This window comes from Rhodotorula graminis, assembly GCF_001329695.1.
Source record: "Rhodotorula graminis WP1 unplaced genomic scaffold RHOBAscaffold_12, whole genome shotgun sequence".
Lineage (NCBI taxonomy): Eukaryota > Fungi > Basidiomycota > Microbotryomycetes > Sporidiobolales > Sporidiobolaceae > Rhodotorula > Rhodotorula graminis.
The window spans coordinates 141,676-165,045 of record NW_017264939.1 but is presented as its reverse complement, the minus strand read 5'-3'; the positions used below and the strand labels follow the sequence as shown (position 1 = coordinate 165,045).

Genomic DNA, 23,370 nt, shown 5'->3' with positions numbered 1-23,370 from the left:
GCGTGTGTGCTGAGCTCTGTTGAAGAGCAGCGGGGTGCAGGAAGAGGAGGGAGAACGAGCGCGAGCCAGGTGACGATGCGCCTCTTCTCCGAGGTGGGGACGTCGCGGCCGAAAATCGTCCACCTCCCGTCGTCGAAACGGCGCAGTTCCTGCTCCACAAGCAGCAAGCTCACGTCGTAGCACGCAACGACACGCCAACCGATCTATCAATCGCGAGCGACTCGGGTGAGTAAAGGCGAAACGAGGTCAACCTCCACCGACGGCGACGCCGCGGGCCGAGGCATTCTTTGAGCGCTCGAGCCCACTCTCGCACTCTCGACATGCTGCTGCGGCGACGGCACGGCGATACAGGGCGTCCTTCTACTCGTCTCGTGTCGGTCGACCCTTCCTCCCCTTGCGCCCCTTGTCCACCCGCTGCGCCTTGGCCGCGAGCGCCGCCTGCTCGGCCTCAAACTGCTCCTTGGGCACGAACGCCGCGTTGTCGAGGTCCTCGACGTCGGCGACAGGCTCGTACACGGCCGTCGTGTACGCCGTCGGGTAGCAGTGGGCGTCGACCGAGCGGCTGCGGGCGGAGAGCGAGACGGGTCGAGGGCGGCGGGGCGGCACAAGGCGGAGCGAGGTGAGGGGCAAAGAGTCAGGTCGAGCACGTGTATGGAGAGGAGAGAGAGAGCCGCAGAGACGCACATGCGCCCGCCGAGCCCGTCGCCATGACTGTCTCGAGGTCCGACCACTGCGTCCTTGCCGGCGATGCTGCACCGCGAGACAGGGGGGCGAGATGTCAGAGACGAGTCGCACACACAGACAGGGACGCTCAGAGAGGGAAAGAGGGACGCACAGCATGGCCAACCGCCCGACGTTGCTCGCGCCGCTGACGACGGCCGCGTCGGCCTCCCTCGCGAGCACGGTCAAGTCGCGCACGAACGCCTGCGTGTGCACGACGCGCTCGAGGATCGGCAGCGCGTTGAACGCTGCCTGCGTGTAGCCCGTGCTCAGGTCGGGCGTCGCCTCGACGACCTCGTCCTCCTCGCCCTCGCTCGCGCCCCCCGCCGCTCGCCGCACGCGCTCCTTGCCGTCCTTCCCCACCGCCACTGCCGCCGCTGCCGCCCCTTTGCGCCCCTTCTGCGCCTTGCGCGCCCCGCCGCTGCCGCCGCCGTACGCCTTGGGCTTGTCGCCCTGCGCCCCGGCCGCCGCGCCCGCCTGTTTGGCGAGCCTCGCCTGCGTCCCGTCGCCGTCGCCCGTCGCACTCGGCACGCGCACGTCCGGCTCGGGCGTCTGCACGACGAGGAAGGGCCGCGAGAGGGGCGTCGAGGCGCGCAGGCGCGAGGGGATGTCGGGCTCGGCCGTGATGAGGAGGAGGGACGGGCGGGCGTAGGGCGAGAAGCGGGGGCGGGTGAGGGGCGTGAGGGAAGGGTAGCGCGAGGGGAGGAGGCGGCGGAAGGCTGGGCGCGAGGACGGAGGAAGAGAGGGTGAGCGAGGTCCTGCGGCGACGCAAAGACGGGACGCGGGACGAGGGCTGCGGGCTCACCGTCGTGCGCAGCCTCGACGTAGACCGTCAGGTTACCGCTGTTGACATACGCCGAGTCAGTGACTCGTCGCTGTATGGCGAGAGAAGGAGAGAGAGGGACGCACAAGCTGTTCGAGATGCCCATGTCCTGCGAGTCGTGCTCGTACTCTGACGCCTTGTCGCCGAGGCGCACATGGAGCGCAATGACAGGGCCCCTCCTGCTCGTCGTCCCCTCTCCTCCCTCGGGCGCGTCCTCCTCGCCCGTGACCCACCTCGGGCGCGCGAGCCCGCTGCGGCGTCGCACGAGCTTGACCTGGGCGTCGACCTCGGCGTTGAGCTTCCACATGCGGCGCACGGCGGCGCTCTGGTCGTCAAAGACGGCCTCGAGCGGCTGCGGGAGCGTCGCGCCCTCCTCGAGGATCCACCGGTCGGCGTCGCGGCGGTGCGCGTCGTCGCGCTGCTGGAGGGCCCGGAGCGCGGCCTGGACGCCCGGCGCCGAGAGGTACACGTCCCGGGTCCAGTCGTCCAGGTTCGACAGGTGCAGGCGCGAGTAGACGAGGCGGGGCGGGCGCTCGCGCGCCGAAGCGAGCGAGAACGGGACGGCGAGGCGCTGGTCGGTCCAGTCGCGCGGCGGGACGCACGACAGCTTGCGCGGGCGAAAGTAGTTGCGCAAGCGGCCGTAGTTCCTGCGGAGGGTGGACGTGCGCCTGAGTGAGCGACAGGGACGGGGCAAGAGGGAAGAGAGAGAGCGAGACGCACCAGTTGCGGTCGTCCTCGAGGAACGTGTAGCCGAGCTTGTCTGCTGCGGCTGCTGCACGGGCCTGCGTGGGGATCGGTGTCAGGTCGACGCTGACTGGAGAGAGAGGAAGAGAGTGCGGGACGCACGTAGAGGATGTACTCGCTCGCAAAGCCCCACCACGGCATGAACTGGAACAGCAAGATGCGCTCGCACGCCGGGAGCTGGTGCGGGTCGCGGGCATAGACCCACGGCTCGCCGTACGAGACGGCCTTTGTGCGCGCGAGGGGCTTGAGGACGGTCGTGAGGTCGGTGAGGAGACCGTCGCCGTGGTCGGAGCTGAAGGCGTCGAGGTCGGGCTCGCCCGGATGGTCGTCGTCGGCCGTGGCGACTGGTCGGTCGGGCTTTACGGCGAGTCGGGTGGGTGCCGGTGGGCGGTCGACTGGTGCGGAGAGGCGGAGGACGCTGGCAAGGTGGGGCGGGAGGGAAGGGAGGGAGAGGGACGACGAGGAAGGTGTCGGTGCGGCGTGACGGAGGAAGGCAACGGATGCGGTGACGAGGGTGGCTGCAATGGCGAGCTGTACGAGGCTCCTGGTGCGGCGGGTGAAGCAGTTGGCGAGGAGCGAGGGGTGGCTGTGCGTCGGCGGAGTTGCGCACGACGAGGCTGCGCCGAGGAGCGGGACCTGGGCCGGGTTGGTGGGCGCAGGTGGGCGCATGGGCTTGTAGTCGAGCTGGTGCAGCTGAGCACAGCGACGAGGCTGGTGGGAGGAGGTCGTTGAGGTGGTCGGCGCCTCGACGCGACGCTCCTCCTGCTCTCGTCGGCTCACACAAGCTCAAGCTGGCTATGACTGCGTTCGACAGGACCGACTCGATCCAGTACGGCGACTGGGTCATCATCTTCCACGTGCGCCGCCCCTCTCTCTCCTCCCTCTCCTCCTCATCTTCATCAGTGCTCACCCTCGAGCCTCGGCCCACAGAGCCGCACCCAGCTCACGAGCGAGATTGTCACTCGCGACAAGGACATCCAGTCGCGCTACGGCTACTTCCGCCACAACGACTTTGTCGGCCAGCCCTGGGGCACAAAGCTCGCCTCGGGCAACGGCCGCGGCTTCGTCTACCTCCTCAAGCCCACCCCTGAACTCTGGCAAGTCGCCTCTCAATCTCCACCTCTGCACGCCGTACCCAGGCGAGGGACGCGCACTGACTGTCGCGTCCCCTCCCCTCCCCTTTCCCGCCCCGACCTCCCGCCTCGAGCAGGACGCAGGCCCTCCCGCACCGCACCCAGATCCTCTACCTCCCCGACATTGCCTTCATCACCTCGTACCTCGACATCAAGCCGGGCAGCCGCCTCATCGAAGCCGGTCCGTCTCCTCTCCCTCTCTCCCTTCCTCGCCCGCTCTACCTCTCTCTCGCAGCCTCGGCGAGCTGACGACCGCGCACGCACACAGGCACCGGCTCGGGCTCGTTCTCGCACTCGCTCGCTCGCACGGTCGGCAACGAGGGCAAGGTCCACAGCTTCGAGTACCACGAGGAGCGCTTCGCAAAGGCGAGGTGCGTCCCCCTCTCCCGACTTCTCTCGCTCGCGCCCTCGTCGAGACCTCCCGAACGGTGGCTGACAGGACGTTGTCACACAGGGACGAGTTCGAGGAGCACAAGCTCGACGGCGTCATCGAGATCAAGCACCAGAACGTGTACAAGGACGGGTTCGAGCTCGAGGACGAGGTCGACTCGGGTGCGTCGGCGCTTCTCCCTCTCGCTCCACCCGTACCATCGCGAGGGCGTCTCGCTTCGGGATACCAGATGCTGCCGAGGCAGTAGTGGCTGACCCCGCCGTCCTCGCAGTTTTCCTCGACCTGCCGGCACCGTGGGAGGCGCTCGAGCACGCCAAAAAGGCCATGCGCGTGCGTCCACTTCTCTCTCTCTCTCTCGCGCCCCTTCCCGGCACCCTGCACGTACCACTCGAGCCCGTCGCTCACTGACCCTCGTCCCTCGCGCCCCCGCAGAAGGACCGCCAGTCGCGCATCTGCTGCTTCTCGCCCTGCATCGAGCAGGTGATCCGCACGTGCACGGCCCTGTCGGCGCTCGGGTTCTCGTCCATCACCATGTACGAGACCCTGACGCGCACGCACGACCCGGTGCCGCTCGCGGCGCCGACCGTCGACGACGCCGTCGAACGCATCACGGCCGTCGAGCGCAAGAAGGAGCGCCGGCGCGAGGGCCAGATCGAGGAGGCGAGGAGGAGGCGCGAGGAGAAGGCCAAGCGCAAGCGGGAGGACGGCGGCGACGCTGAGGGCGACGCGGCGGGCGAGGCGGGAGCGGCAGCGGGAGGCGACGAGGACGCGCTCGCGGCCAAGAAGGCGCGCCTCGACGACGGTGCCGGCGCCGCATCCTCGGCCCCGGCAAGCGACGCCGACACGGCCATGGCAACGCCGATGGCAGTCAGTGCCGTCGCAGAAGGTGCCGCGACGGCCCCGACGAGCGGCGCGTCCTCGCCTGCGCCCGCGCGGCCACGGTCTCGACTCGAGCGCGAGCAGGACCGCAGCATGACGCTCAAGGCGGGGCCGTACGCGCGAGGGCACACGAGCTACCTCACGTTCGCCGTGCTGCTGCCGCTGGTCGAGGGTTCGGGAGCCGAGGACGCGGCGCAGGAGGTGCCGGTCGAGGTCGCGGTCCCGGTGGGCGAGCCCGAGGAGCTGTCTGTAGCATAGCCCTGCAGCGAAAGATGTTCAAGCCCAGCACGGGCGAGACGAGTAGACTGTGGTCGAGAGCGCGCGGCAACGCGAAGAGCGGAGAGCCGACTTCGCAGCGCTCGAGCGTTGAGTCCGCCATAGACAGCTCTCGCCTCGCTCGATACCCTCGCCAGCAGCTGCACACCACGCAGCCACCTCTGCACGACCGCCTGCCACCAACCGCGGCCTCGCCGGCGCTCCGCCAGCTCCCCTCACCCTCCTCATCTCGTCGTCGACCTCGACACCCCCATTGTCCCCTCGAGCCTCTCGCGCAGAGCGCAGGGCATGGCGCCACTATCTCGACCGGCGATCCTGTCGCTCGCCGCCCTCACCCTGCACTACTCGGTCCTCTCGATCGTCCTGCACGTCTCGCGCACCACCCCCGGCCGCCGGTACCACGCCTCGAGCGCCATCTTCCTCACCGAGCTCGGCAAGATCCTCGTCTCGCTCGTCCTCGTCCTCGTCACGGGCGAGCTGCGCCCCGCCGTGCGCGAGCGCCGCCACGTGCGCGGCCTGTGGAGGTTGCGCGACGACGAGGAGCGCGAGCGCGAGGCCGAGGAGCGGCGCCAGGTCAAGATCCGCGAGGAGGAGGAGCGCGAGGGGTACCTCAGCTCGGCGGTGTCGAGGACGAGCGGCGACGAGGAGGAGAAGGACGCGCTCATGGCCAAGTCGGAGCCGCGACGAGGGTCGGTTGGCGGCGGCGGCGAGGACGGGTGGAAGGAGGCGACGGTCGTCAGCAGTGCGTCCACCTCTCTCTCGGTACTGTTCTGCGACGAAGCTGACTCGCAGCGATGCCGGCACAGTGCACCGACGAGCCCCCTCGCTCGAAGCTCGCACCCCTTCTCCGACTCGCGGACGCCATCCTCCCTCGTCCCTCGCGATCAGCGTCGCCCTCGCCAACGCCCAGACCCCCTCTACGCCCTCCCTCGCCTTCATCCCCGCGACACCCGCGCCCGAACCCTCGCCAACTCGTCACCCGGACGAGCACTCGCTGTACCCGCACCGACGCGCGAGCGAGCGCCTCGCCGAGCCGGCGCCGAGCCTCGTCGGCGACCTGAGCGACTACGAGTGGTGGCTCACGCTCAAGGCGACCGTGTTTGGCCACGGCGTGTGGAATCTCGCCGTCCTCGCGGCCCTGTTCTGCTTCCAGGGCAACGCCCAGTACGTCGCGAGCGGCAACCTGAGCGTCCCGCTCTTTCAGCTCGCCTACCAGCTCAAGGTCCGTCCCTCGTCCTCTCCTCTACGATGGTTCGGCGTCGAGGACTGACTCGAGCCGCGTCCGCAGATCCCGGCAACGGCCATGTGCTCCGTCATCCTCCTCAACCGCGCCCTGACCCGACAGCAATGGGTGTCGCTCTTCGTCCTCACGTTTGGCGTCGGCCTCGTCCAGCTCTTCTCGGTCACGAGCCCGACCGGCCCGCAGTCCGCCCCGCCGCCAGCAGCCGGCGTCGACGCGGCGGGCAAGACGGTCGAAGGCGGCGCGTTCGCCGTCCACGCCGAGTCGGCGCCGAGCCAGGCGCTCGGCCTCGCGGCCGTCATGGCGGCGTGCATGTCGTCCGGGTTCGCTTCGACCTACTTTGAGCGCATCCTCAAGGTGGCGCCGACGCCAAAGGGCTCGGCGACGCACTCGCCCTCGCCGAGCCTGTCGACCTCGGCCATCCTGTCGCCGACGCTCCCGTCGTCGCAGCAGCCGCTCCTGTCGGACCATCAAGCCGCCGAGTCGCCGACGCTCCCGCTCCCGGACAGCATCGTCCCGTCGGGCAAGCCGTCGCTGTGGATCCGCAACATCCAGCTGTCGCTCTTTGGCCTCGTCGTCGGCCTCCCCGTCGTTCTGTGGGAGCTCCGAGGGTGCCTCGGCACGCTCGACTACGAGTACCTCGACCAAGGGTGGTGGTCCCGAGCCGAGTACGTCACGCGCAGCGCGCTCGGCGGTTTCTTCGACGGGTTCGACCGGCCGTTGCCCTGGATCGTCGTCGTTCTGCAGCTCACGGGAGGGCTCCTCAGCGGTGCGTCTCTCTATCTCTCTCTGTGTACGTCTCTGCGTCTCTCGAGCGCCTGAGACTGACTCGAGTCATCGAGTTTCTTCGCGCAGCCCTCGTCATGCAGCACGCCGACAACCTCCTCAAGTGCTTTTCGACGAGCCTCTCTATCCTCCTCTCGGTCGCGGCGAGCGTCGTCCTCTTCTCGTTCCACGTGCGTCCCCCTCTCTCCTCCCTCGGGAGCGTCATTGCCCGCCGCCGACCTGACCCGGTCTTCGACCCTTTCGCGCGCCCGCAGGTCACGCCCGGCATCTGCCTCGGCGCCATCCTCGTGCTCGGCGCCACGTTCGCCTACACGAGCCCGTCGGCGGCGGCCGCATGGCGCTGGCGCCCTGTGACCGCCATCGGGACGCGGTGAGCGAGGCCCGAGCGGCGGCGCCCGACCTCGACCCTCGTCGCACCTTGTTCGCCCCGGCTTTTCCTGCCGCCTCGTCGTTGCACATAGCTCTCCTCCTTCGTCTCTAGCCACATTCTGCAGGCAGACCAGCTCCTCCTTACGTCGACGCATCAACCCCTCATTGTTGTACTTCCCTCTCCTCGTGAACCCTTCGTTCTTTTCCTCAGTCGGCGCACCCGCACGCAGTCACCTCGCAACGCAACAGTTTCTCTCCAATCTTCATTCTCGCTCTCGCTCTCGACTCTCGCTCGGCCGCACGAGAGGGAAAGGGAGAGAGAAGCGAATGCGACTGCGTCTTCTTTTTTTTTGGCACGTCATGCGGAACGACAAAGGAGCCCGAGAGAGGTCGGACGAGGGAGGGTATCCTTGCTCTTGATGCGGACGAGAGGAGGGTATGGAAAGGCGAGAGGAGGGAGAGAAAAGGGGGCGACGACGAGCGAGCGAGCACCGGCGCCACGCGTGGGAAGCGCGTGAGCGGCACTCGCTCGAGCTCGACAGTCGGAGGCGGGGCGTGACGGGCGCTCGAGGGCGGGTCGATGCTCATGTAGAGGGGCGGCGGGTATCTTGAAGCGGGAGAGGGCGGGCGAGGCGGCACAAGTCGGCTGGCGAGATGAGCGGCGGACGCTCAGGCGGCGTGGGCGTCGGCGTGGTCGGCGAGATCGGCGGTCGGGGTCGCAGTCGTGCTCTGCAGCTGCGACGAGGGGCGCAGAGACTGGTACTCGGCGAGCTCGGCGGCTGCAGAAGGTCGACAGGGTGCGGGCGAGGAGGGCGAATGAGGGCGGGAGAGGAGGGCGCGAGAGGGAGACAGGTCAGGCGGGACCGACGTCGCGAGCAGGTCGAGGGAGGGCGAGGTGCGCGAGACGCCGGGAGGGGAAAGAGGAGGGCTGAGGACGCACCGGTAGGCTCGAACGACGCGACGTGCACGGACCTGCACTTGGCGTCGTGGCACGTGCCACCTCCCGCCTCGGCCTTGCACAGCCGCTTGCTCGTGTCGACACCGTGCTTGCGCGCGACCCAAGAAGCGAGACCGGCATTACCTGTGCCCTCGGCGGCGGACGAGGACGAGCTCGCAGAATCCGGGCCGGCGGCAGACGCGCGGATGAGCGGGAACCGCGCGAGCGACGAGGCGTACGGGCGGAAAACCTGCAGAGAATCAGTACCGAGGCGAGGTCGAGGGCGAGGGCGGGCGCGAGGACCGGAGCGAGGAAAGTCGAAGGCGGTTGGGCGAGTTGGCGACGGCGAGAGGCGGCGGGGGCGGCGAGTTGGTCGGCATGGGCGAAGAGAAGGGAGAGGGGAGGAAGATGCGGCGTGTAGGAGAGGGAGGCGTCAATGGCGGGCGGGCTGAGGCGCCTGGCGGAGACTTGCCGGCTGCACAGACGGGTTTACCGAGCTGGGTGGCGATGGTAGGCGGTCCTGCGGGCCAAAGTCGCTCAGTTCGTGGTCGAAAGGGAAGGAGGAGAAGCTGAGCGGACGCCGACCGCACCTCGGTAGACGATGCCGCTCCCGCCTCATCGACCTCGACCCTCAGAGGCGCCTCCTCCTCCGACGCCAACGCCGACTCGCGCACCTCGTCCTCCCTCGCAACGTCCTCGCCCTCGCGTTCAACCATCTGCCCCTGTTCCGCCTGGCCCGTCACCTCGACCGCCGCCGCCGCCACCTCCACCTCGGGCGTCACCTTGTCCCCCTGCCGCTCAGCCGCGCCCTTCTTGTCCCGCAGCGCCTGCTTCTTGCGCTCCATCTCGGCGATGCGCACCATCATGCGCTCGATCTCGTGCTCCTTCTCCTCGAGGCGCCGCTTGCGCTCGACCTCGGCCGCATCGACGACCGGCGGCGCCGGCGAGGGGGCCTTGCTCCCGCCGCCGGACGGCACGTCGAGCCCGTCGCGCACGCCGCCGCGCCCGCCCTCGACACGCGACGACGACCCACCGCCGCCGTCCTCGCCCTCATCGTCCTCGCTGTCCGACAGGTCGATGACCATGCTGCCCTCGCCGGCGCCGAGCGTGGCCAGCCTCGGGAGGAAGCCCGTCCCGCTCACGCCCGCCGCGTACATGCCGCCGCGCCCGATCCCGCCACCGTGACCGCTGCCGCCCGGGCCCGCGAGGCGCGTCGCCGGCTCGGCCTCGAAGTCGGTCGCGAGAGGGCGCGTGCGCAAGTTCGAGCTCGAGCCCGAGCCCGACGCTGGAGCGCCGACGTGCGCGTGCCGATTGGAGAACGTCGAGCTCGGACGCGTCGACGCGGCGGCGATGGAGCGCGACGCGGGCGAGGTCGACGACGTCGAGGCGGCAAAAGGCCCGCCGGCGGGCACGTCGACGAGCTCCTCGGTGTGGTCGATCGCGTCGCGCAGGTCGTGCGTCCGTTGCGCAGGCGACGTCGAGTCGTGGCGGTGGTCGTCGTCGGGTGCGGCGGCGGCCTCGGACAGCTTGCGCTTCTTGTTGGCGCGTTTCCTCGCCTTCTTCTTGGCCGCCACCGTCGATGGCGTCGTCGACGCCTCGGCGGTCGACGAGTCCGGGTCGGCCGACGTAGACGCCGTCGCCGAGGCCGAGAAGAGGTCGTCGAGCGCGCTCTCGAAGCTCTGGGCGCTCTGGGCGTTGCGGGCCGTGAGGGCCGCCTTGCGCGCAAAGAGCTGCTGGCGCTTGAGGGCCTCGAGGGCGGCGAGGTCGGCCGAGGGCGCGGGCGAGGTCGAGGTGCGGGGCGTAGGCGTGAACGGGCGGGCGTGCGCCGAGAGCGAGGTCGAGGTGGAAGGGAGGGGCGAGTAGGGCGCGAACGGCGGGGCGTGCGCTGGCGGGATCGAGATGTCGAGGCCGAGCTCGTAGAAGCTGTCGCAGTGAGGTGGATGTGTGAGCTCGTCGGCTTGACAGTTGAACGCGCGGGCGAGAAGAGGCGAACCTGGACTCGAGAGCGTCGCGCGAGATGCCGATCGAGAGGAGGTAGTCGGGCGAGACGCCCCAGGTGAGGAGCTCGGCGATGACGCGCTTGGTCTCTTCCTTGACCGCGGTCACTGTGTGAAGCGCGAACGGTCGGCGGGTGTACAGGCGAGGAAGGGAGAGAGAGGCCAGAGGACGCACGAGATGCGGACGAGGACGAGGGACGGCCGTGGTCGACCAGCGAGTGATGGGGCGCGTAGTGCGGGTCGTAGTAGTGGTCGTGGTCGTGCTGGTGGTAGTACGGCGGCTCTGGTGCGGTGAACGGGTCGGGCTGGTCGTCGTCAATCTCGCCCTCCTCGCGCTCGTCGGGGTCGGGGGCGTCTGGCGGCGGGGTGCGGCGGCGCTTCTTGGACGAGAGGGCCGCCTTGCGCAGAGCGTCGAGGTCCATGCCGCACGGTCGGGCGAGTTGAGCGGGCGGTCGAGGAGAGGGCGGCCGAGGTTCTGGGCTCGCTCGCGGGGAGGTGAGTTTCGGTCCAAGCAGTTTCGGAACTTGGGCTCGGTGGTGCGAAAGGGGGATCTCGGCTCCGCGAGAGCGACTCCGCACGCTGCTCGTTCTCACACAAACCTCGAGCGTGCGGCTCTCTCTCTCCTTCTCCTTGCCACTCGCACGCCCAAGGCTCACACCCTGTCGCTCCTACGCCCCTCCAGCATCCTCAGGCGCGCCAGTGAGTCGCCCTCGTTCTCTCGCCCCGGGTCGCCCGCTCGCCCCACCTCGTCGCTCACCTCGTCGGACTCGCTCCTCCCTGCAGTGCCTTCCGCCGCTCGTGCCACCTCGCCTGCATCGTCGTCCACCCTGCCGTTCCGCCCGGCACTCGCAGCTCCTCGTGCGTCCTCGGTCCTCCCTCGTGTCCTCCTCCTCCTTCTCGACGTCGATCATCTCAAGCTCATCTTCCTGTCCCACGCCCGCAGACGAGATCCGCACCGTCATCAAGCGCAAGGACGACCATGTCGCCACTACCGCCGTCGCCTTCCACTCGTCGGTCCTCCACTCGCAGGTGCGCCCCCGCCGACCTCTCTCTCAGAGACGCCCTCTCCTGACCTCCCTTTCTCGCACCGCAGCTCGTCGACGGCGTCGTCCAGCTCCGCCTGAACCAGCTCGACCCGACCGCGCCGCCGTACGACGTGCCGAGCACGACCCAGGCCCTGTGGAACGCCCTGTTCAAGTACTTTGCCCGCGGCCGCGACACGCCCGCCACGCTCGAGGTCGAGCCCGTCCTGCCGTCCGAGGCGCTCGACTCGGCCCTGCTCGAGCTCGGCGCGACCAAGGGCGACTCGCCCCGGTATGTCGTCGCGCGCTCGGCCATCTTTCAGCAGTACGACTACGCGAGCGACATCCCCGAGACGCACCACACGCCCCATGCCCCGTTCCCGTACCTCCCCGTCACGCCCGCCGCCGGCGCACCCAGCCCGTTCACCCACCCGTTGCGCCCGCCCAAGCCCCACGCCCGCGCCACGTCGGCTCCCCTGTACAGCCGCTTCCTCCCGCACCTCACGACCGACCCGACGCGCCCGACCTACTTCAAGCTCGACCAGTGCACGCTCGCCCACCTCGCGACGCTGCACGGGTGGATGAACGACCCGCGCGTCGACCAGTTCTGGATGGAGAAGGGCACGATGGACGAGCACCGCGCGTTCATCGAGGGCCGCTCGCGCGACCCGCACAACCTGTCGGTCATTGGCTCGTACGTCGAGCTCGACGGCGACAAGGAGAAGGAGGCCGAGCCGGCCGTGTACGCCGAGATCTACTGGGTCAAGGTGCGTCCCTGTCGCTCTCCCTCTCGACTCGCCCAGACTCGAGCTCACCTGCTACACGTGCTACAGGAGGACCGCCTCGCTCCCCTCATGCCCGAGGGCAGCGTCCAGGACTACGACCGAGGTGCGTCTCGCTCTCTTTCTCGTGCCTCGCCCTCGCCTCGTCCGCCCCCGACTGACCGTTCCCTCTTTCCTTTTTCCCGCAGGCCTGCACATGCTCGTCGGCTCGAACGACCATCGCGGCCCGCACCGCATCCGGGCGTGGATGCCGTCGCTCGCCCACTACTGCTTCCTCGACGACCCGCGCACCCAGCGCGTCATCTGCGAGCCGAACGAGAAGAACGGCAAGATCATCCAGGTGCGCCTCTCTCTCTCTCTCCTCGTACTCTCGAGCAGGGTGCCCGCAGCGAGCAAGTACTGACCCTCGAACCGTCGTCGCCGTGCGCAGTACCTCGAGTCGGTCGGCTTCAAGCGCCACGGCAGCGTCACGTTCCCGCACAAGACGTCGGCCCTCATGATCCTCGACAAGCACGACTTTTACGCCTTGTGTCCGTTCTGAGCGAGAGCGGGCGAACGTGCGGCGGGCGTGCGGCTGGACGAGACGGAGGCGGGGCTCGAGCGTCGGGCTCTCTGTAGCGCTTTGTGCATGCGGGTGTGAGGGGCAGGTGGCCCTCGATATGCTAAACATCTCATTGTTCGTCTACCCTCGTCGAGTCTATGCGGCGACGAGAGAGGTTGACTGGCGAGCGAGAGCTCTTGCGAGAGGTCGAGCGGCCGGCGAACGTCCCCTCGGCTCCGTTCTGCGCCGGGCAGCAAGCAGACGTGTCTCTACTGTAATAGCGAGGTCGAACAGAGAGCGAGAGGCAAGACGCGAGAGGTCCAACCAGCTGGTGTTAAGGCGCTATTGCTTCGCCGCCTTCAACCAAAGCCTCTATAGCACAGTGGCAGTGCGCAGCACTCGTAATGCTGAGGTCGGGTGTTCGATCCACCCTGGAGGCACTTCCTGACGTCGCGCGAGATGTGCGATGTTGTCTTTTGACGCCGGCGCAGTACCAGCTTTTTGCCCCAGCGTCGGGCACGTCCCGCGCTGCTCGGCTAGCACGGTGGGTACCTGCTGTTACTGCCTGTGCAGCGGCGCTGCCCCCGGCATGCTGTGGCGAGCGTGAGGCGACAAAGAGCGGGACACGTCAGAGGAGGCCCGTGCGGCGTGGCTCGCCCGTCGGTCGCCGCGCGCCTGCGCATGCTCGGCTGAAGCCCGACTGCACTCGTTGCTCTCTCGGCACGCAGCGGGCGCGCGCATGCAGGAGCACGGAGCGAGCGGGCGCAGACAGCTCGCACCTGGTCGTCCCTCGGCCGCTGCTCACGCACGTTCTGGCGCATCTTTCGCTCCCTCTCTCTCTCGCACACGTCTGCGCTCTTCTCGGAGCTCGAGGCCGACGCCAGGAGAGCAGAAAAAGGCGAGCAGTGAAGACCTCGCGGCGCGAAACGGCGCAGACGAGCTCGCAGGCTCGTGCCTCTGTCGTGGCTGCGACCGTGGCTGCGACGACTTGGGCTTCCGGACGTTCCACTGCGAGCCAACGCGAGGCCCGCTAAGAATACGAAGTAGTTAAGGGCCGACTTTGCGGACGTGCGCCAGTCGTCGTCGCGCCGGCTCGCTCACGCTCTTTCTCGTCCAAACTCGCGCGAGTCGCGCCGAGCAGGTCGCCAGCATCTCGAACATCTCTGTCCCGATAGTCTCTGTGTGGGCACGGGGCCCACAGAGGCTGCCGCGAGGAAGCAGAGTCCAGAGAAGCTGGAAGAGCGCGACTACCGACGCCTGCACGCGAGCCGATTAAGGCGCCTCTCTGACAGCAGCCTTTGCGCGAGAGGTCCTCGTCCGTGAGGAGCGCAAGGGCGTTCTCTGAGGACTGAGGAGAGCAAACAGGCAGAAAGCCGAGCAGTGGCAGCGACGGAGGCCGGCGGGCAGGAGCACTGCGACATGCCCCGCTTCGTCCTCGACGCGCCGATGCGGCAGCATACGTCGTCGCGGCAGGCTACAGGCGGACCCGCACAGAGCGAGGTGCAGTCTCGAGCTCGAGTCGAGGGTCGGAGGGAGGAGGAGGAGGGAGGCGAGCGAGCGCGATGGGGCTTGCTCTGGCGAGGGACGGCGGGCAGATAGCCCAGCCTGGCAGGCCTGGCGGTGCAGCAGCACGCGGCGGGCGAGCGTCCGAGTCGTGGCGAGAGAAGCGGCTCATCGTCGTCGTTGGCGGTCGACCTCGACCCAGCCCCCTCGCCTCGACATGCTCGGTGCGTTGCAGCCTGGATCAACTCGAGAGTGCTACTGACACTTGTCCACACAGTCGTCGGCCTCACCGGCGGGATTGCGAGCGGTGCGTCGTCCTCCCCACCTCGGGCTCCCTCTCGCTCCTCGACTCGCCGTACGAGCTGACAGCCCGCCCCTGCAGGCAAGTCGACCGTCACCAAGCTCTTCAAGGACCACAAAGTCCCCGTCATCGACCTCGACATCCTCGCCCGGGTCGCCGTCGAGCCCGACTCGTACGCCCTCTCGGCCCTCGTCCGGCACTTTGGGCCCGACATCCTGCGCGACGACGGCACCCTGAACCGCGACAAGCTCGGTAGCATCGTCTTCAACAACGACAAGGAGCGCAAGGTCCTCAACTCGATCGTCCACCCGGCCGTGCGCCGCCTCCTCGCGTGGGAGCTCGTCAAGGCCTGGTTCCGCGGCGAGAAGCTGTGCGTCGTCGATGCGCCGCTCCTCGTCGAGGCCGGCCTGTGGAAAATGTGCGGCGCCATCGTTGTCGTCTACTGGTGCGCCCTCGATCCCTCCTTCTTCCCCCCTTCCCCTCTCGTCGCGGCACCCGGCCAGGGACTGCTCGCTGACGGACTCTCTCGCCCCCCCACAGCTCCGAGATCCTCCAGCTTCAGCGCCTGCGCTCGCGCAACAACCTGTCGCTCGCCGACGCCCAAGCCCGCCTCGCCGCCCAAGCCCCGCTCTCGTCCAAACTCAAGTACGCCGACCTCGTCATCGACAACTCGGGCCCGCTCGCCGACCTCGACGCCCAAGTCGAGCGCGTCGTCACGCGCCTTCACGAGCGCGCCGGGTGGAGCTGGGTCCTGAGCTGGCTGTGCCCGCCGGTCGGCGTCGTGCGCGCCGTGCTGCGCGTCGGCTGGCGCCTGTGGGTCAAGGGCGTCGGCAAGGACAAGAGCCGGCGCACGAGGGGCGAGAGGAGGCCAGAGTCGATCGAGCTCAAGGACCGCAGCAGAAGGCGAGGGAGCGAGCCATCCTGAGCGGCGAGTCGTCGCGCTCGCCGTTTCTCCATTTCTCTCTTTCTGTCTCGCGATCCGTCCTTCCTTGTTGTCGAACTTGCGTCTCTCCTCTCTCGAGCAATGTAGACTCTTTGTGCGACTCGGCTGTGCTGCACGAGAGCGAGAGAGTTTGCTTTGCGAGCTGATACAGAATCTGGAGAGGCGCTACAAGTCAGGGTATGGAGAGCACGGCGAGAGAGCTGCTGCGAGGGGGTATCTGGGTCGTACGCGGACGATGAGGCCCTGCTCGAACCGGCTAGGCAGGAGAGCTCGACGTCGATGCGCTGCTCGAGGGCGAGGCCGAGGCCGACGAGGTCGGGACGGGCGACGAGGCGCTCGTTGCGGCAGGAGCGCTACTCGCCGCCGCAATGGCGGTCGAGGCGCCGAGGTCGATGCTGACGCGGCTGGAGGAGGATGGCGTAGTGGCGGCGACGGGCGAGGCGCTGCGGGCGAGCAGAAAGACGAGGTTAGTCGCCGTCGCGCAGCTCGACAGACATGAGAGAGAAAGGAGGGACGCACCTGCTCGGAGCCGGGATCTGAGCTGAAGGGTTGTTGAACGCCTGCAGCTCGGCGAGGCCGACATTGCTCGTCGCGCTCGACACGTCGACTACCGTAAAGCGCAAGCTCGTCGTCGCCCTCGCCGTAAAGTTGACGTAGACGCCGGCGCCCGCGTTGTCGAGCGACCCCGTCGCGACGACCGAGCCGTCCGAGAAGCTCAAAGTCGCGTTCGTGATAAAGTCGTTCAGGTTGGGCCGGTCGAAGAGCGCGACTTGGTTGAGCGTGACCGGCGACGACCAGGTGAGCTGGAGCCACGCTCCTGCACCTTGATGATCCGTCGCCCACTGCGAACGTACACGAGAGTGAGTCAGTGTCGTCGCACGGCGAGAGGAGGTCGAGGAGAGCCGAGAGAGACGAGCCGAGACGCACCTCGCGAGTGTAGTCGCCCGAGCCGTCCTCCTTGTACCCGTTGATGAAGCCGTCGATCGCCTTGTCGGCCGTCTGGCTCGTCGCCGTAGCTGCTGTCGACGCGCTGATGGCCTGCGCTTGGCGAGCAAAGTTCACGAGGCCAGGCGCCGGTGCGGCCGAGGACGAGGTCGGTGCGGATGTCGAGGTCGCGGACGATGCCGCAGCCGTAGATGATGCCGCCGAGCTGAATACGATGGTGCTGCGGGACGAGGTGGCGACAGGAGCGGCCGAACTGGACGCGTCCGAGGGCAGGACCGTCGCGCTCGAGACTGCGGCCGAGCTGAGGGCTGACGCGGCGATGGTCGACGTCGGCGTCGCAGATGCCGAAGAGGAGGATGCAGAAGAAGTGCTGGGCGAACGAGGGCGTCAGTCAGGGCTCAGGTTCAGGTGCGAGAAGAGGGACGAGGAGCTCACGAAGCGGCGACCCGGTTGGCGACGTAGAAGACCTGGACCTCGGCGAGACCGACGTTGCTCGTCGTGTTACTGACGCCCGTAACGTAGAGCACCGCCGACGAGAACGTCTTGTCGGCAAAGTCGATCGTGGTGGCCGAGCCGTCGTTGGCGAGCGCCGGGACGGTGACGGTCGACTGGTCCGAGAACTTGATGTAGCCCGACGTGATCTGGCGAGGAAAGAGGGTCAGGTCGAGTCACTCGAGAGGCTGCGAGAGGAAGGAGAGAGCGCACCTGGTCGTTGAGGTTCGGGCGATCAAAGAGGACGACCCGGTTGGCCGTGATCGAGCCCGACCAGGTGAGTGCGAACGTCGCGCCGGCACCCTCGTGGTCCGAAGCCCACTGCAGACGTGCAACGAGTCAGTTCCGGGCCCGAGAGAAGGGCGCGAGAGGGAGAGAGGGAGCGGCGGACGGACCTCTTTGGTGTAGTCGCCCGAGCCGTTCTCCCGGTACCCGTTGACGACGCCGTCGACGGCCTTGTCAGGCGTCTGGCCCGTCGCGTCGTTCCAGGTCGAGGCGCTTGCTGTCGCGTTGAGGGCGAGGTCGAGAGAGGACGAGGCCGTGGATGCGGGAGGTGCAGCGGTCGAGGTCGAGGCGGCCACGCTCGAACTCGCTGCGGCGGTCGAAGAGGGAGCGACAACGACGCTCGTCGCACTGCGGCGGGAGAAGGAGGAAGCACGAGTCAGTGTCCGTGTGGCACGAGCGAGAAGAGAGGACGGCGGCGCACCTCGAGGTTGATGCTGCGGCGAGGAAGACCTGGATCTCGGCGAGGCCGACGTTGCTCGTCGTGTTGCTGACCGAGTTGACCGTGAAGACGAGCGAGGTAAACGTCCTGGCGGTAAAGGCGACCGTCGTCGCGCCGCCGGCGTTGTTGAGCGCCGGGACCGGAACGCTCGAGCCGTCCGAGAAGGCGATCGTCCCAGCCGTGATCTGCAAATTCGAGGTCGTCAGAGTTGGCTCAGTCGTTGAGCAGGACGAGAGAGAATAGGGCGCACCTGGTCGTCGAGGTTGAGCCTGTCGAAGAGCACGACCTGGTTGGCCGTCACGGGCGAGGTCCACTGCAGGCCGAGCGTCGCGCCGGCGCCCTGGTGGTCGGTCGCCCACTGCATGCGAGGTAGTCAGTCGGCTGCTCGTTCGTCGAGGGCGGACGGATTGAGGAGAGAGAGAAGGAGGAGGACGCACCTCCTTGGTGTAGTCGCCCGAGCCGTCGGCCTTGTACCCGTTGACGAACCCGTCGATCGCCTTGTCGGGCGTCTGGTTGGTCGCGGCGGCCCAGCTCGACGCACTCGCGGTGGCGCGGATGGCGAGGTTGCCCGAGGGCGAGGTAGAACCCGAAGCGGTCGAGGCGGGAGCCGAGGAAGTCGAGGACGCCGTCGAGCCGACGCCGCCGTACACTGCGTCGAGGAGGCGAGTCAGTGACCGGCCTCGAGGTGCAGGAGGAGGAGGAGGAGGACGCACCCTGAATCTCGGACAGGCCGACGCTTGCAGTCGTCGAGCTGACCTGGGTGACCGTGACGAGGAGCGACGTCGTCTTGACCGTGACCGGGAGCTGGATGACGAACGGCGAGCCGTCGTTGACCGTGTTTGTGAAGCTGACGCTCGAGCCGTCGCTCGCAGTGAGCGTGCCCGCCTGGAGCCAGTCGGCCGTGTTCGGGCGGTCGTACAGGACGACGGTCCTGATCGAGACGGCCCGGGTCCACTTGAGCTTGAGCCAGGCGCCGGCGCCTTGGTGGTCCGACGCCCACTCGGCCGACTCGTTGCGCGGATAGCCGCTGATGACGCCGTCGATGGCGGCGAACGGGATGCTGCCGGCCTCGTTCGAGCTCGACGTCGCGACGGCGAGAGGCGCGAGGTTGGGCGTGCTCGGGATGACGGCCGGCGTCTGCGGGCTCGACGTGCTCGACTTGGTCGCGAGGGCGGACGTGACGGCGTACTCGCGCTGGAGCCACGACCCCTCGCCTCGACTGGCGCACGCCGACAGCGACTGGCACTCGGCAGAGTCGTACGGCGTGTAGCTCAGGAAGGCGGCCGTCTTGCGCTTGTACGCCGTCGAGGAGGTCGAGAGCGTCGGCGCGAGGTTCTGGACCGGGTAGCCCATGAAGCCGCTCACGCTCGCCGACCCGACAAGGTCCTTGACGAGGCGGCCGGTCGTGAGGTGGTCGTCGTGGTCGCCGCCGCCAAAGTCGGATAGGTAGTCGAGCGTGCGGACCCGGCTGGGCTGACGGGCGGCGATGATTTGCGAGATGGCCTGCTTGAGCGTCGTGAGCGTGTAGGTCGCGTCGCCCGGCTGGTTCGTGATGGACGAGATCGAGCCAAAGTAGAGCCCGCGCAGCGTCTGGAAGCTGTCGACGCAGGCGAGAGACTGTCAGTCGGGCTTCGAGAGGGACGGAGGAGAGAGGGAATGATCGAGAGAAGGAGGGGAGGGGGACAGAGCGCGAGGAGGGAGGGGGCAGGATGCCAGGATGGGCTGCGAGACGCGAGGGAGGATAACGAGAGAGAACGAAGAGACGAACGAGGTTGCCGCAAACCCGCCCGTGTCCCATCCTCCGTCAGGGAGGCGGAAGAAGACGGCCTGGTGCTGAGGCTTGGCGACGAGCGTGCGCACGAGGACGGATTGACCGCCGAACGTCGCGTAGAACCTGCGCGATACGAGGGCACGACGGTCAGTGCTCGTCGTCCTTTAGTCGAACCCAGTCCAGACGGCCGGCTTGGCCGCGCGACTCGAGGACGAGACCGGCTCTTCCTCGTGCGCGCTCCTCGCCGAACCCGACCTCGCCAAGGAAAGCGAAGACTCACTCGGTCCACGTGTTGTTGACGCCGAACATCTGCGAGTAGGCGGCCTGGTTGCCCGTCTCGCGGCTCCTCGCGTATTGAGAACCGGCGCCAGAGTCGCCCGACGTGAGGAAGATGGACGTGATGCACTCGCCGCTGTCGACGTCGTCGAGGAGCGTCGGCGACTGGAACAGGAGGTCGTCATCTGGGTGGGCGACGGCATCTGCAGGAGAGGACGAGGTCAGGTCGGCTCGACGAGGTGGACGGCCGGAGGACGCACAGATGGAACCGCTGCGAACGGTGCGAACGAGGCGAGGGTCAGTATCATGTGCTCGAGGTTGAAGGTGCAGAGAGAATGGAAGACGCACCCGACGCAGTTAAACACGGCGGCGTGCACGGTCGAGACGGCGGCCGAGAGGAGGACGGCGGCGGTGAACAGGGTGGGCCGCATCATGGCGAAGGCACAGAGCTGGCGTAGAGCCTGGTGGGTCGGACGGGAAAGGCCTGCGGAGCTGGCGGCGCAAGGGCGAGGCTCGACGAGGGAGCGAGGTCGGCCGGCGAAGTGGGATGAGGACGAGGAGGAGGTCGGCGACGAGGCGAGTTGGAGAGCAGGGAGGGTGCGGCCGGTGTGGCGCAGGCCACCTGCAGCCATGCAGGGCGTCCCGGCGGGCGCAACATTGTCGTAGCTAGCGCGGGGGGCGAGGGAGGAGACAACGATGTCGCACGCGAGCGGAGATGAAAAGCGCCGAGCTCGAGGCACCGGCACGTCGCTCGCGGTCGAAAGCGTTCTTCCAGCGCCTGAGCGGCTCCTTCGAGAAGGTCGTCGGAACACCGGTCGACCCGTGAAAGCCAGGGGGTGAGACGCTCGTCGTGTCGGCAGATCGTCGTCGTCGACCTGGACCGCTCGCACTCGCTGCCAGTTGCTGCGAGCTCAGCTAGGCAGTCGAGCTGCGCACGCGTCGCTCGCACCACGGAGCGACGCCGTACCTCCCGCTGTCGCCGCCGATTCCTAGTCTTCGTCCTCGCTCCGACTCGGCGCCGCCGCTCTCGGAAGGTCGTTCAGCTCTCTCCCTGCTTCCCTTTGCTCGCTCGGCCTGCATTGACGCCTGCCCGTCAGTGACGCCGAGCCGCGGCTGGGCTGCGAACGTCGACGAAAGCGACGAGAACGACGCCGAGCGCGCGCTCGAGCCCGCCCGTTTTCTTCCTCCTCCCTGGACACGAACCGAGAGCTCCCAGCTCTCTCGATAGACGCTCTCAGGCTCGTTCGCGAGGCAACGAGACGAGCTGGTCACGCTCTCGACCTCGCGGCGACCGAGTCGTGCTCGTGCTCGAAGCGACATGCATCGCAGACCTGCTGCGCTACCAAGGGTCGTCTCCCCAGCTGCTCGTCGTCGTCGTGACCGGCGCCGGCGTCGGCGTCCCCCAGCCCTCGTGCGCCGCCGCCGAGTCGCCCTCGCGACCCTCGTCGACCGGCCTCGCCGCGCCCCAGCCCGCCTGCTGCGCCTCGCCCTGCTCTCCGCCGACATCCATCGCCGCGACTCGATCCTCGAGCGCGTCGACCTCGCTCGCGGGACGAGCCTCCTCGCCCTCGTCGTCGTCCTCCTCCTCGCGGAACGTCCCGCGCTCACGCTCGGCCCACGCCCGGTCCGCCTCTTCCCTCTCTCGCCGCTCGAGCCGCTCGACCACCTCGTCGTACCTCCCCCACCGGACGCCGAGCGCCTCGGCGCCGCAGAGCTCACCCGCACCGCCGTGCGTCGCGCTCAGGCGCTCGAGCCCCCACTCGCTCGCGGGCTCGCCGTCGCCCTCGGCGTGGACGAGCGCGTCGACGACGGCGCCGATCGTGCCGCGAGCGAGGACACGCAACGACTCGGACGAGCGCCCCTCGGCGTCCTCGTCCTCGTCCGACGCGGCAAGCCCGGCGCCGACGAGGGGCAGCGCCCGGTCGCCCATGCGCCAGACCTCCTCGACGCTCAAGACGGGACCGCGCCTCGCGGCGCAGAAAGCGGCGCGCACGGCGTCGCGCAACGTGGCGCGCTCGGCGGCGTTGGCGGGCGGCGGGAGGGCGGCGGCAGGGTGGGCGAGGAGGGTCGAGGCGGCGACGAGGGCGTGCGGGGCGCGAGGTGACGTCGAAGGGAGGTGAGGGGACTTGGAAGTAGCGAGGGGCGAGTCGAGAGGCGGGAGCGGCGAGTAGGTGTTGATCGGGCTGACGTGGAGCGAGCGCGACACGCGCTCCTCCTCCTCCTCCTTGTCCTGCTGCGCCTGCCGCTGCTCCTCGCCGCGCGCCGCCGCACCCGCCGACGTCGTCGCGCCGTCCCGGCGACGGAAGACGGCGATCTGCGTCGCGAAGAAGCGCTCGGGCTCGTCGATCGGCGACGTGCACAGCGGGTGCTCGGCGAGCGCCGGGTGGAGCGCGAGCGCCGGCGGCGGGAACGGGACGCCGCCCTCGACGCCGCGGTAGTACGCCTTGAGGCTGCCGACGCCCGAGTACTCGACGTCGTAGTCGCGCTCGGCGCCGGCCGAGCGCAGCGCGTCGGCGCACCACGAGCGGAACTCGTCGGGCGTCCACTCGAGCGTGTGCGTCTCGTCGCGGAAGACGCGCTTGGTGCGTCCGGTCGGGTCGGGGAAAAGGTGCGACGGGTGGTCCTCGGCGCTCGAGGGAGGTGGGAGGGCCGAGCGAGACCAGGTCGGGCGGTCGCTCCAGTGGAGCGAGGAGGGAGCGGGGAAGTACGGGTTGAAGGCGTGGTTCGGGGTAGTGATGATGACGAGACGAGGCTTGTAGACTGCGAGGAGACAATGAGTGAGCTCGATGAGGGGTTGTCGAACGATAGGGCTGGACGGACCCGAGAAGAGGAGGTTCGGGATGCGCGAGAGGGCGCTCTCGCTCAAGTGCTCGATGACCTGCGCGGTGGAAAATGGCCGTCAGGGTTCTCTTCGCCTCGGCAAAGATGTGAGAGAGGGAGAGAAGGGTGCGCACCTCGGTCATGACGAACGCGTCGACGCCCTCGAACGCCAGGTTCACCACCTCGACGCCGCCGTGCCAGACCTCGAGGTGCAGGTCGTCCCACCGCAGCTCGTTCTTGTCGTGTCCTTGACGAGGCTGACACGCCTTGGCCGCCGCCTGGCACGCCGCGAGGTCGCCATCGACACCGACGAGGCGCGAGAGGTGCAGGCCGCGGCGACGGGGTGGCGGAGGAGGGATCGACGCGACGATGGCGGCCGAGTCGTCGCCGCGAGCGGGGTCGACGGGTCGGGACGAGATCGAGGGGAGAGCGGGCGGCCACTCGTCGCGGTGGTAGGCAGGGAGGGAGAGGAACGCGAGGACGGCGCCGGCGCCGCAGCCAAAGTCGACGACCTGCGGCAGGAGCAAGACTCAGTCGTCGCCAAGTTGAGAGAGAGAAAGAGAAGACGGTCGACGACGCACAGTGCGAGTGTTCTCGGCCTCGAGGAGCTGGACGCACTCTGAGCGGCGAGCGAGCCACAGGGGCGGGAAGAAGACGGGGCGGGTACGCCTGCGGCCGAGTGGGCCAGCTGCTGCACCGTACGTGTCGTCGTAGTCGCCGTCACTGTCGTCGTCGGAGGAGGCGGCCGGGCTGCTGCTGCGGCGACGCGAGGGCGAAGGGGTGCCAGCGGGAGGTGGGACCGGGGCAGGGTCGGTGTGCTCGGCGGGAGGCTGCATGGCGGTGTGCGTGGGCTTGCTGCGAGGTGCTGGCGAGGCTGGTGCTGGCTCTAGCGGGTGGCGGCGATGCCAGGGGGGAGCGTGGGCGAGGGGAGGGTGCGGGAGCGAAGAGGTGGAGG

At 68.6% G+C, this 23,370-nt stretch overlaps 7 protein-coding genes and 1 non-coding gene across 8 annotated transcripts; 4 read left to right on the top strand and 4 right to left on the bottom strand.

The window, feature by feature from the left end:
- Window positions 1-328: 328 nt before the first annotated feature.
- Window positions 329-2,956, bottom strand: RHOBADRAFT_55248 (uncharacterized protein; the record flags this gene model as incomplete). Its single annotated transcript, XM_018417748.1, has 7 exons — window positions 329-562; window positions 685-750; window positions 836-1,439; window positions 1,526-1,563; window positions 1,630-2,190; window positions 2,264-2,325; window positions 2,390-2,956. The coding sequence occupies 7 exons, from the start codon at window positions 2,954-2,956 to the stop codon at window positions 361-363; spliced, it is 2,100 nt and encodes a 699-aa protein (XP_018269052.1). The 3' UTR covers window positions 329-360.
- Window positions 2,957-3,244: 288 nt separating this feature from the next.
- On the top strand, window positions 3,245-4,444 carry RHOBADRAFT_5964 (uncharacterized protein; the record flags this gene model as incomplete). The annotated part of the gene is made up of 6 exons (XM_018418447.1): window positions 3,245-3,388; window positions 3,505-3,601; window positions 3,689-3,791; window positions 3,875-3,972; window positions 4,056-4,141; window positions 4,244-4,444. Coding segments are annotated over 6 exons (729 nt in total), but the record flags the coding sequence as incomplete, so codon positions are not given.
- Window positions 4,445-7,679: 3,235 nt separating this feature from the next.
- Window positions 7,680-10,717, bottom strand: RHOBADRAFT_55246 (uncharacterized protein; the record flags this gene model as incomplete). Its single annotated transcript, XM_018417747.1, has 6 exons — window positions 7,680-8,140; window positions 8,302-8,548; window positions 8,771-8,818; window positions 8,889-10,221; window positions 10,292-10,403; window positions 10,471-10,717. The coding sequence occupies 6 exons, from the start codon at window positions 10,715-10,717 to the stop codon at window positions 8,031-8,033; spliced, it is 2,097 nt and encodes a 698-aa protein (XP_018269050.1). The 3' UTR covers window positions 7,680-8,030.
- Window positions 10,718-11,274: 557 nt separating this feature from the next.
- Window positions 11,275-12,640, top strand: RHOBADRAFT_46094 (uncharacterized protein; the record flags this gene model as incomplete). The annotated part of the gene is made up of 5 exons (XM_018414719.1): window positions 11,275-11,324; window positions 11,460-12,084; window positions 12,151-12,205; window positions 12,288-12,439; window positions 12,530-12,640. 5 exons carry the CDS (start codon window positions 11,275-11,277, stop codon window positions 12,638-12,640), a joined length of 993 nt encoding a protein of 330 aa, XP_018269049.1.
- Window positions 12,641-13,008: 368 nt separating this feature from the next.
- RHOBADRAFT_t107 lies at window positions 13,009-13,080 on the top strand. The gene has a single exon. It is a non-coding gene; the product is annotated as a tRNA-Thr (tRNA).
- A 1,273-nt stretch (window positions 13,081-14,353) lies between these two features.
- RHOBADRAFT_55244 (uncharacterized protein) lies at window positions 14,354-15,488 on the top strand. The gene is made up of 4 exons (XM_018417746.1): window positions 14,354-14,367; window positions 14,421-14,450; window positions 14,526-14,889; window positions 14,985-15,488. The coding sequence occupies exons 1-4, from the start codon at window positions 14,361-14,363 to the stop codon at window positions 15,367-15,369; spliced, it is 786 nt and encodes a 261-aa protein (XP_018269048.1). The 5' UTR covers window positions 14,354-14,360; the 3' UTR covers window positions 15,370-15,488.
- Window positions 15,489-18,727: 3,239 nt separating this feature from the next.
- RHOBADRAFT_1704 (uncharacterized protein) lies at window positions 18,728-19,826 on the bottom strand (the record flags this gene model as incomplete). Its single annotated transcript, XM_018412352.1, has 3 exons — window positions 18,728-19,145; window positions 19,317-19,442; window positions 19,600-19,826. Coding segments are annotated over 3 exons (771 nt in total), but the record flags the coding sequence as incomplete, so codon positions are not given.
- Window positions 19,827-20,934: 1,108 nt separating this feature from the next.
- Window positions 20,935-23,251, bottom strand: RHOBADRAFT_46091 (uncharacterized protein; the record flags this gene model as incomplete). The annotated part of the gene is made up of 4 exons (XM_018414718.1): window positions 20,935-22,355; window positions 22,416-22,473; window positions 22,550-22,927; window positions 22,997-23,251. 4 exons carry the CDS (start codon window positions 23,249-23,251, stop codon window positions 20,935-20,937), a joined length of 2,112 nt encoding a protein of 703 aa, XP_018269046.1.
- Between the last annotated feature and the right edge of the window lie 119 nt (window positions 23,252-23,370).

What these genes read in the sequence shown, in the direction of transcription:
- RHOBADRAFT_55244 (XM_018417746.1), top strand. An exon ending in CACCGGCGGGATTGCGAGCG is followed by an intron (nt 14,451 to 14,525) that starts GTGCGTCGTCCT and finishes CCGCCCCTGCAG; the next exon opens with GCAAGTCGACCGTCACCAAG. An exon ending in GCCATCGTTGTCGTCTACTG is followed by an intron (nt 14,890 to 14,984) that starts GTGCGCCCTCGA and finishes GCCCCCCCACAG; the next exon opens with CTCCGAGATCCTCCAGCTTC.